The sequence below is a fragment of the Alosa pseudoharengus genome, unplaced genomic scaffold (genome assembly GCF_046254945.1).
Source record: "Alosa pseudoharengus isolate Yale_2024_CS ecotype anadromous, Long Island Sound unplaced genomic scaffold, YU_APseudo_1.1 YU_APseudo_1.1_scf_12, whole genome shotgun sequence".
Taxonomy (NCBI): domain Eukaryota; kingdom Metazoa; phylum Chordata; class Actinopteri; order Clupeiformes; family Clupeidae; genus Alosa; species Alosa pseudoharengus.
This window is the reverse complement of record NW_027468587.1, coordinates 10696433-10708244: the sequence shown is the minus strand read 5'-3', so window position 1 is coordinate 10708244 and position 11812 is coordinate 10696433. Positions and strand designations below refer to the sequence as shown.

Sequence of the window (11812 nt, the reverse complement as noted above, 5' to 3'; positions counted from 1 at the left end):
GATTGGGCAGGGGCTGTCGGGGTGGGTGTGGCTTGGGAGGCTACTGGTGGGGGCTGGGTAGGGAGAGTGGGCGGGACTATAGAGGCGGGGGGCTGGGCTGTGATGGCCTGGGGGGTGGGGTTTGGGTGACGGACAGCCGGTGTGGAGAGGGGGGTGTTTGGGAGGCTCTGGGAGGGTGGTCCGGACGGAGGTGGGGTGCCGTAAAGCGACACGTCACTCGTGGACCCCCCGGCCGCGGCGCCCGCTCCCAAGAGCAACGGGTGTGTGTGGCTGTGGCTGTGTGCGTGCGCGTGGGACAGGGACAGCGCTGCCTCCGTGATGGCGCCCGCCGGGTAGACGCGCTCCTCGCTCTTGAACTCGAAGCCGGGCTTCATGCGGTCACGGTGGGCCATCGCGTGCGGAAACCCCATCCCGCCCAAGCCAGCCGCCCCCATGTGCCCCGGCCCCCCTCCGTGGGCCCCGTGGGCTGCCATCCCCGGCCCCCCCTCCAGGCCGCCGCCGTACAGGAAGCCCAAGATGGCCGCCGCGGTGGCCGCGTCGGCGGGCAGGTGGTGCGGGTGGCCGAGCGCCGGGTTCTGGAACTGGGGCAGGAAGAAGGACGGGTGGACGTGGGGGTGGGCGTGCGGGTGGGCGTGCGGGTGCAGGTGGGGGTGGTGGCCGGGCTGGGCCCGAGCGGCCGCCCCGAGTGGCGACATGGCGTGGGGCCGGGCGTACTCGCTCAGCGTGCGCAGGGCCGGCGTGTCGGGCCCCAGGTACGGTCCCCCCAGGCTCAGCCCCAGGGCCCCCTGTGGGCCCACAACCGTCGAGGGGCCCCCCATGCCGGGCAGCAGCAGGGAGTGCGGGATGGAGTGAGAGAGGGAGGGGTGGAGAGGGTGGGAGTGGTGGAGGGAGTGGACATGAGTCGGGTGGTGCGCGGCGTGGTGCTGGTGGTGGGAGGCCACGTGGGCCACGTTCACGGCGGAGGCGGAGGAACAGGCGGGGTCAAGGAGGATGGAGGAGGAAGTGGGGAAGAAGAGGGAGGTGTTGGGACGAGCCCCACCCGCCCCCAACACCCCAGTGGTGCTGCTGGCGCTCTCCTTCTGCTGACACTGGGAGGAGAGAGGGATAGAAAAAGAGAGAAGAGAAGAGAGAGTGGAGGTAGAGGGAGAAAACAGATAGAGAGGAGCAGAAGAAAGAGAGAAAGAGGAGAGAAGCAGGGGGAGAGACGATGGAGAGAAGCAGAACAAATGGAGAGCGAGAGAGTAGAGAAGGAGGTTGGTGAAGAAAACAGATAGAAGCAAAGAGAGAGAAGAGAAAAGGAGTGGGAGATATAAAATAGACAGAGAGAAACAGAAGAAAGAGTGAGATGTGAAAAAGAGGAGAAGCAAAAAGAAAAAAGGGGACAATGGGGATATAAACAAACTGAAAGGCAGAGCTCTCTTATTGACAAACAATTAACAACGGCACAAGACTTCATCTTGAGTTCAATCATTTCAATCCCTCAAAGCTCACCTGGAGTTGCCTCTCGAGGTCTCTCTCTCTCTCTCTCTCCCTCTCCTTCTCTCTCAGGTCTCTGGCCCGCTGCTCCACCTCTCTTCTGGCGCGCTCAATCGCCTCGTTCCGTTTCTTCCACAGTTTGGAACCGTCCAGTGGAACGAAGAGAACATCGCTGCGGGCACAGGAGTTCCCACTGCCTCGGTCTAGTACCCTGTGGAACCTAAGAGGGAGAGAGCACATCTCACAGCGTCAATAGAATCATCATCATCATCATCATCATCATCACTGTGATCATCTTCCAATCTGCCATAACCATCGGCATGGCCATCATTATTTACATCATGGGAATCCTCACAGTAATAAGGGGAAGTGAAAACCTGCCCCAAGTGGTTTCATTCCTACTGGGGATATTATGAAGCCCTGTCAGTATGTATCGACCAGAAATATTTTTCAGTGTATTTACAATCATAATCTATTAACTGCAAAAACTTCAAATGACATTTTGCCTTTTTTAAAGCCTGGTTAGCTTGGTTATCATTGACACTTAAGACCTACTGCCAGCTCTACTGTTGACATCATACGCAACGGTATATCTTCCTTATGACCTTGTTACAAAAAAACTCAAAGCACTTTATATTGGGGCCAAAAAAAGTATAAGTATAGTATAGTATATATACTCTTTTGATCCCGTGAGGGAAATTTGGTCTCTGCATTTATCCCAATCCGTGAATAAGTGAAACACACTCAGCACACAGTGAGCACACAGTGAGGTGAAGCACACACTAATCCCGGCGCAGTGAGCTGCCTGCTACAACAGCGGCGCTCGGGGAGCAGTGAGGGGTCTTGCTCAACAACAGGCACTTCAGCCATGCCTACTGGACGGGGTTCGAACCGGCAACCCTCCGGTTAAAAGTCCGAAGCGCTAACCAGTAGGCCACGGCTGCCCCCAATGATGTATGATCAGAATCAAAAGAGAATTATGGTTACACTTTACTTGATAGTGTCGACATAAGAGTGACATGTCCCTGTCATGAACGTGTCATAAACAAGTCATAAACATTTATGACATAACGCTTATGTTATTAAGTGTCATACGGTTTTTGTCATAACAAGTTAGGGTTAGGTTTAGGGTTAGGATTAGGGTTAAAGGTTAGGATTAGGGTTCATGTGTCATGATGACAGTGTCATGTGTTCATGACATTGTCATATTACTCTTATGTCGATACTGTCAAGTAAAGTGTTACCGAGATTATTCCAAAGCATATGATATGGAAGCCATTGCACTTCGATGTGGAGATATCTTTTTTTTTTTCAAAAACACCCCTATGGATAATTTCAATCATTCTGCTCAGCGTTAGGAACAAAACCAACAGGGGGCGGCGAGAATACTTTCCCTGCCTAGTCACTGGCATCATCATCATCATCATCATCATCATCATCATCATGCTTTTCCCTCATCTTCGGCATGATTCCCTTGCTAGTCACAGCTACCGATAATTATCACAGTAATGTTATTCTGCTCTGATCTGTTACTATCATCTTTTAACAAGTAAAATCTGCTTTTAACAAATAAAATGGAAGTAAATATGGAAATCATCTTCATCATCATCATCGTTCTCATCATCATCATCCTCATTAGCATCCACTGCTGTATCCTGCTTACAGTGTGTATTAGCCGCATTGCGTATAAGCCGCAGGAGGGTTTTTATGCGAGTTAAAAGAAACAAAACCATATTAATTCCATATTAACTGCCCCTGTGTATTAACCTCATAGCTGAATAAATTTTGCAAAATCAATGTACAAGCCGCGGCTAATAGTTGGGAAATTACGGTAGTGCTTGACTGATCATATGGTCATGACACTAAAGCTGTATTGACTGTGTATCGGTGTTGTATCAGTCAGAAGCTCCTCAAAAAGCCTCCTTTTTCCTGATCTCTCCTGTCTGTCTGGAAGTGGCAGAAATGGCCGCTTGAGGGCCAGATTTCAGGCCATCGGGGGCAGTTTTGGGTTTCAGAGCCCCGCGCAGCTGAAGGACACTCTGTCTCGCAGGAGCCAGACTCAAACCGAAAACCCTCCAGTTCCCAGACGTCTGGTCTGCCTCCTGAACTGGTGCCAAAGACCAGACCAAACCAGTCCACAGGCGTTACAGGAGGAGACTAACTCGTCTGGGAGGAATGACTGGAGGAGATGAGGAACACTAACATGGTGGATCTGTTACCAGAAGCTCTGTGCTGCATTAAAAAGAGCCAATGATGTCACTGCATTAAATAGAGCCAATGACATTGCTGCATTAAAAAGAGCCAATGACATTGCTGGTAAAAGCATAGCTGAGGTTTTAGCCTCAGAGCTGAGCACTCTGTTTACTTTCACTGTTACCATGGAAATAGCTGCGGAGTCTGGCACAAATCCATTATGCAAAGCAAGTAAAAATATGGGGGAAAAAGTGGGGAAGTTATTCAAGCTGTTTCCACCATATTTTAAATATATATACACACAACCCTCTCAGGACCTATTGTTGTATGACTAATGTAAGTAAAAAGAGTGGTGGGACTTGCCCACATCCACACACATCTATATATACACAGTATATAACACAACTAAAGACTAAAGCTGTATCAACACACACCCATGCCCTGAAACACAACTAAAGACTAAATCTGTATCAACACACATCCATGCTGTCTTACCGAGCTGATTGGCTGGCGTGGATTGGAATGTCGACAGGCTTTGGCTCAGGGGAGGGGCTTCTTAGGACAGGGGGCGGGCTGTCAGTCTCCTCTCTGTCTTCCATGGGTTCTTCCTTTATGACTGGCGGCTGTAAGGAACCAACTGCTGCATCATGCGTACCATCTGAACCCACGGGATTGGCCATTGGGGGACCACCAGGGGGGCCGTGTGAACCATGCTGGACCTTCAGGGGATTTTGGGGAGAGAGGGACTGCAGGTGTGTGCTGTTGGTATTGTTGTTCAGGGTACCACCATTGGTGGCATTGTTGTTGTTTGTTACCATGGCATTGACGTTGTGACTGTTGCCATGGTAAGCGCTACTGTAAGGGCCGTGACTATTTAAAGTGCTATGATAGGGAGAGGGCCTGCATCCAGAGGAGCAGGAAGTTGCCACGCCTGTGGCAGGAAGTGGGATGTTGGCTGTCGAAGCAGGGGCTGATGGGTAGGGGGGGATCCCAGACATCTGATTGGTTGAGGGGCTAGGTAGAGGGGAGAGTGGGGTCGGGGGCGTTTGATTGGTCGTTGAGTACGGTCCTGCTCGAGCATGATTGGCTGAGTGGCCGGATGGGGGTGGGGGCTGAGAGTGGGAGGTGGGGGGAGGGGGAGGCGGGGGAGGGTAAGGAACAGGTGGATGTCCATAAGTTCCAGTGGAAGGGGAGAGTGCGGGAGGGTGGGGTCCAGCTCGGTTGTGGTGATAATGTCCAGGTGGGGGGGCACCACCCTCTCTCTCCCTCTCTCGGTCCCGAGTCTGGGGGGGCAGGCCGGGCTGACCTTGGTAGTGTGGATGGGGCGGGTGGGGCATTGGCCCTCCTCCAGCATACTCACGCCCCATGTTCTGGGCCATGCCTGGGGGGCTGGGGTACTCTCTGGCTCCACCCTGGTGAGCGGCGCTGGTGGGGGGGGCACCAGGGGGGTACTCCTTTGACCCCGGGGCAGGGTACTCTCTCAGATAGTGGGGTGGGTGTGGGTCTGCTCCAGAGGAAGGGGCCTGAGAGGGCTGCCCTTGCTGTGCCTGCTGCTGTGGGTGCTGGTGGGGAGCGTCCATTGCAGGTGGGTAGTCTCTGCCTGGGTGGTTTGGACCCTGTGTGTGTGGGGGCACAGACGCATGGGCAGGGTGGTTCGGGTGGTTCGGGTTGCTGTTCTGAGGTGAGCTCGGCGGGTCTCGGTTCAGTCCGGCCAGCCCGCCTGCTGGGGCGTTGACGCTCCCCGCTGCTATGTTACTATTATTACCAGGGTTACCGTTGCCCCCTGATTCTCGCAGCTGCCCCACAAACTCCCCCCACCTGCCCTCCTTGTCCCTGGCATGCACACCTGCCCCCGCAGGGCCGAAGTCCCTGGCTTGGCCCTGGTGCTGGTTGGGAGCAGGAAACTCCCTCCCTGTGTCCCTCTCCCTCTCCCTCTCTCTCTCCCTCTCTCTCTCCCTGTCTCTGAAACCTGACCCAAACTCCCTGCCCCCGCCTGCTCCTGGGGGGCCGTCGCGCGCCCCTCCCTGAGGGCCCAGCCCGCTGAACTCGCGGCTCTGGCCCCCTGCCAGGCTCCCAAAGTCCCTGGCCTGGTTACCACCACCGCTACCACCACCACCACCACCACCACCGTTACCGCCACCGTTACCGCCACCGGCCCCCCCAACTCCACAGGTGCTCATGTTGCTGTTACTGTTTATGCTGCTGTTGCTGCCACTGCTGCTGTTTCCACTGCTGATGTTGATGCCGATGGGGAACTCCCGACCCATCTCCCCCCTTCCCCCAAACTCACGAACCCCCCTCTCTCTCTCCACCTGCCCCTGCCCCTGCCCCCGCTCCGCTGCGCCACCTGCATACCTGGGCAGGTATTCCCGGTGGGGGTGGGGCAGGTATGGCGGGTGTGAGGAATGGCGGGAGGAGGGGGGGTTGTAGACGGAGGGTAGCTGCTGCTGCTGCACTGGGGGGTGCGGGTGATGGTTGCCGGGGTAACGAGCGTAGCCCCAGTTTCCGGGGCAACTGGAGGTGGCGTTTCCTGGCCAACTGGTGGGGGTGTAATGGTGAGAGTGGGGAGGGACAGGCTGCGACTGCTGTGGTTGCTGGGGCAACGGGCTGGTCTGGGGCAGAAGGGATGGAGGTGCCGACTTGTCACCCTTGTCCAGTTTGTCTCCCTTGGAGTCCCCAGGCAGGTTTTGCCCCACCTCCAGGGGCTTGAGAGCAGGTGGAGGGGGCAGGGGTGGAGGATGGGTGGCGTTGGGGGTGCCGTGGGAGAACTCGACCCCTCCCACCACCACCTTGTTCACGCCCTGAGCGTTCGCTTTGGAGTTGATCCGATTGCTAGCGTGCACACCCTCGGCCATCCCAGGCCCAGTGTAGTCCATCTTGGTCACCAGCTTGGAGTCCAGGGAAAAGTAGGACTTCCTGCCGCCTCCACTGCTGCTATTGCCCTCGCTCAGGAGCTCCACAGACCCTCGGAGGGAGGGGGCCAGTGAGGCCGACGGCTTCAGGGGAGCCACATCCTCCATCGCGCTGTCGACGTCCCTGCGCTCCGCGGCCTCCTCGGCTGCAGCCCGGGTGGCACTCCTCCGCTCCTCTGCGCCCGATTTGGCCACGGCACTGTCCTTGGTTTTGTCATGGCGTTCCCGGTCGCCGCCATGCTTCGGGGAGTCGGGCGAGTCGGACTCTGAGTCCAGGCTGGCAAGAGGTGAGGCAGACAGGCTCGGGGAGGAGGAGCGATTGTCCTGGTCAATGTCCCGACCGCTACTCAGGCTGCTGCTGCTATTGGCCAAGCTTCCGCCAACCGAGCTCCTGCTGCCCTGGGACTGGCCGTCCTCGTTGTCACTTTCTCGTGATTGGTTGGGTGCTGAGGACGGAGGCGGGGCTGAAGTTGAGGTGTCGGTGGAATGGGTTGAAGTTGGGGGATTAGAAGAAACAGAGTCCTAGATGCAGAAAACCAAAATATAATACGCTTACACAATGAAAAAGTGACAGAAAAATATTTTTAAAAATTGTGATCTCAAAACTTCTTTTTCCGTTTCTATCACCTGTACTTTCTGTCTCTTTGGGGGTGGAACAAGCTCCTCCCCCTCACTCTCGGACGAATCGTGACCTTGGGATCTACAATTGAAGCGGTTGACTGGCAGTTCTTCGCCAGACGTGCGTTGCTAAAAGGCAAAACAGCTCTAATCAGTTCCCAGTAGGCAGCCTTATTCTGCAGGCAGAAGCCACAAAGGCCCAGAATGAATCACAGACTCACTGACACACACACAGACACAGCCAGACACAACACATCCTTTGAACATCAATCTGTGTTAAGAGCAGGCAGGCGATGTTGTGCAGCAATCACGTGATCCAACCAAACTCACTCACACACATTCAAACAAGCTCACACACAGGTGACAACACACACACACACACAGGCACAGTTATAAGATCTTCACCTCCCCACTTCCCCCTCCTAAGCCATAGAGAAACAGAGAAACAGAGAAACAGAGAAACAGAGAAACAGAGAAACAGCGCGACTTACCGTCTGCCTGTCATTGCGCTCGGCTCGAGAGGGGCTGGGGTGAGGGCGTCTACCCCTCCTCTCCTCACTGCCCCCCCTCCTGCGCCCACTGCGCATGGGCATCTGCGCCCAGGACCCAAGGTGGCAGAGAGGGGCACCGTCAGATTGGCGATGAGGGGGGGGGGGGGGAAATCAGGAAAAACGAGGTTGTGACAAACTATTCCCGTCAGTACAAGGCTGATGAATTCATATGTGTAAAGACTACACATCAACACATCTACTTCAGCTGTTGTGGTTAAACTCAATGCCAGAGCCAACTGTGACCCAAACATGTACACACGTACACACACACACACACACACACACACACACACGGTGGAGGAGGATCTGAGGGAGGGTTCTCACCGATTCTTTGTGAGTTCGGGTTTTCATTGTCGCCACCCTACGTGGTCCATTTCTTCCCTGCGGCCATTTTCAAAAACAAGATCAGAGCCGACCCCTGTGTTTGGAAGGGGCCTAAGAGACCTGAAATACACACACACACACACACACACACACACACACACACACACACACACACACACACACGTGTCCATCACTATCCATCCAACACCATGATCAAAATGGACATCAGCTTTTACTACTATCAGAGTTTACTATGTAAAATCAAAGCTGTTAGTTAAATCTGATCCCTTAAAACAGACACCTTAGTTTGCACAGAACAGACCAACAAGCCCCTACCCAAAGCAACACACACACACACACACACACACACACACACACACACACACAGGCAAACTGGTCTGGAAGGTATACCGGGCTTAGGCAGTTGTTGGGCCGCTGCAAAAATAATGCACTGCAGCTCAATACGGAGTGCATGCAGCACTCACCCACAGCAAACACAGTCTCCTGAGGAGCCTCTTAGAAAGGGCAAGTCTACAAGACCACATGGCTAAACTAGATTTAATGGCCAAGACTCAATGGCACACTGTACATGCCATGCACACACACACACACACACACACACACAGACACAAACACATACAGAAACATAAACACACACACACACACACACACACACACACACACAGAGGCGCACAGACACGGGTGCACTCACACACACGTATCTCGAGTGCATCCTCTACTCTCATTCATAAAGACAGTGAGCATTTGTCCAACTACACAGCGTGCTTAAGAGGCTAGGCCATTCACTCCAGTTACACTACAGCACATTAACAAGCCCTCTTCATCCATTCTAAATGAGGATAGGCCTATATATGGCACTCTCACACACAGGACAAAACGAAACAACTCATTCAGCGCAGCTTTTTCGGCTGTCTGAAGTATATTTACACCCAATCCAGTGAACACATAAAACACACAACAAGAAGTCATGAATTTTGCATATAGAGTGATCTATTTATAACTGAGTGCGGTCCATTGGACAACACAGCCTCTTCGCTCCCCACAATGACTAAAGGTGTTATACATCAAGCACAACATATTTTATTTCTTTCAAACATTTATTAGGCAGATCCACACATTGTATCTGGAGCCCCATCTTCCCCAGTATTTATGAGGTAAATACTTGCGGACCAATTACAGAGCAGACAAGGGAATATGTCAGACAATAAATAAATACTCCCCTCCTTTCTCTCTTGCAGGTACCTGTCCATTATTCAACAATTTCATTTGCTGGTTCTTGGCCAGGTTCCATCTATACATACCAATAGCCAAGCAGATCAGCAGCAAGGAAGTCTTAACACACTCTCTGTGCTTAACAAGACAGACAGACAGACACACACACACGTATGTGTATGCACACCTCCCCCCCCCAACCAAACACAGAGAGATAGAGATAGAGAGAGAGAGAGGGGGGGGACACTGAAAAATATAAATTGCTAAAGAAAAAATAAAGAAAAAAATGCGCGCTGTATCGCAGTTTGTGGCCCTCTAACAAATATGCAGTTACATCACCGACAGCAGCCCAGCACCGCAACGCTTCTTTCTCCTTTCTCCTGCTTGTTGTTATTGATACACATGCAGGGGCGATTGGATTGTGCTGTAGCCTACTGTACTATCGAGCTAGCCACGTCTCTCTCAACCCCCTCTCTCTCTCTCAGCAGTTCTCCGATGGTCGAGTAAGCTAGACGTGTGCAACAGTACATACAACGGTGACCAGGCAGGACGGATCGCATGCATTCCTATGTGTTCCCTCTCACTGTTTTTCCACATCTTGGAGGAAAATTTTGGGAAGAGAATGGCGAATGGCATTCTGTGTGCAGAGTCACTGGATCGCGTCGCTGTAAGGAATGCGTGTCTTGTGCGTGGTAAAACCTATTAACTGGGGCATTATTTCAGCACAACATATGATCATTCTCGCACAAAGGATAGCAGAAGAAGAAAGGATACAAACGTGGCCAACGTTAGAAATATAGGCTAAGCATCCATTTTGCCCCTCTCCTTACCTATGGTATCCAGCGAAGCGTGTCCCTTTCTCCCACTCCTCTTTTTCTTTCAGTCCCTCGGTTGTACTGTACGTTGTCATACACGGACTGGATTGAGTGCATACACTGTAAGGTACGGGTAGGTTCACATTGCAATAATGCCGAAATGTTCCTTTTCTCCGCTCCCCTCCTAAGTCAGTGCGTGGAGAGGGTTGCTGCTGAAGACTGTACAAATTGATGCGTACGTTTGCCTCTTCCCCACCCCCTTCAACCCTATTTTTTTCCTTTCTCTCCCCCTCTCCTCTGTCAAGACGGCTTGCACTTTTTTTGCCGTCGGTACGCGTACGGTTTTGACGGAGGGGCGAGTGAGGGATCCACAGCGAGTCGCAGAGAAAGAGAGAGAGAAGGGGGCGTGATTTCCATATTCTTAAGGAAAAGGGGGAGAGAGGGAGGGAAGGAGAAGGAAGAGGCGCAGAGAGGGCCTAAACTCACAAAATATGGTGGAGAAAGAGGGGAGGACCTTACTCAGATAGCCTAACTCCTATTGTCAATCATGTCCTGAAAACTGTGCTTATGTAGACTAGCCTACGAACGATATCCACGAAGGCTCCACTGTGGCGATCACCTAGCCCACCTCACCACATAGACTATTGTTCCAGTTTCCTATGATGTGTAACACATGTCGTTTAAAGGAAACTATATTTTTGCAGGCTCCCATAAGGGACAGTTCTGTTTTGTAACCTACCGCAAGCCTAAACGTGATAGGCCTTCTATGCAGGCGACATTCTAAAGTTTCTTTGTGCATTCATTTCGCATTCCACTTCCACAACTTTCCCTCTCTACTTGCATTAAAAAAGCAGCCTTCAAAAAGGCAGATTTGTAGTGGAGAGCATCAAGGCGAGTTGCAGTCAGTCCCCTTTCCTTTTTCAATGATACAGTTAAACCTGAGGTGTCCAGTCAACCGGTTCGCATAAACCACCTCCCTCTTTCTCTCCTGCAGTTTTTTTCAAACAGTCTCCTGTCCCGTCTCCTATTGTGCTGTAGCCATAGCAACCAGGCGAAGGGCTGCATGAGTGCGCCTGCGTTAACCAAGTCTGCTCCCCAGTCAGACAGCTAGTACTCCATCTGCCGATGCCTTAAAATATAGCAACGAATTGCAACATTGAAATGATCGACTTTGTAACATTGTAACGCAGGTTGTCATATGCGCTAACAACATTGTCACAAAATAGCTGCATACTTCAGTCGTGCCAGAAGAATTCAGGCTATATCCAAGTAAACATATTCAGCAAATCTGCTGTTGCATACACGTTTTTACAATAAAAATGGGTAAGCAATCACACCACACTGAAATTACTGGAATTAATTAATAAGGTAATGAATGAGCACCACGCCCCCTGACTCCCGGCGAGAGAGGAAGAGAAGACTCCCTTACTTGAAAATGGCCGTCTGCTCTTAACAATAAACTGCGATGGAGGCTGAATAACCTGCACCTAGGCTACCCGAGTCTCGATTAATTCCATATGTTTGACTTAAGTGTTACTGTCTTGTCATTTACCAAGAAGGTAGATTTACCTTCTTAAATATTCAAGGAACTCATAAAAGACCATATCTGTCATAAATGTATAATGGCTTCAGGCAGATAAATTCCTTGATTGGATTCCATTACATATAGCCTAAATTAATGTTTCTTCCT

General features: G+C 52.0%; 1 protein-coding gene across 3 annotated transcripts in view; it reads right to left on the bottom strand.

The window, feature by feature from the left end:
* Positions 1-10721, bottom strand: part of atn1 (atrophin 1) — a 16040-nt gene extending 5319 nt beyond the window's left edge. For all 3 annotated transcript variants that reach the window (XM_076280123.1, XM_076280124.1, XM_076280122.1), the window contains exons 1-7: positions 10138-10721; positions 8075-8194; positions 7691-7792; positions 7209-7328; positions 4165-7103; positions 1492-1696; positions 1-1088 (exon numbers count right to left, since the gene is read on the bottom strand). The exon at positions 1-1088 is cut by the window's left edge. In XM_076280123.1, coding sequence (XP_076136238.1) covers positions 1-1088; positions 1492-1696; positions 4165-7103; positions 7209-7328; positions 7691-7792; positions 8075-8101 — 4481 coding nt within the window. In that variant the 5' untranslated portion in view covers positions 8102-8194; positions 10138-10721. The remainder of the gene's footprint in view (positions 1089-1491; positions 1697-4164; positions 7104-7208; positions 7329-7690; positions 7793-8074; positions 8195-10137) is intronic.
* Positions 10722-11812: the final 1091 nt, after the last annotated feature.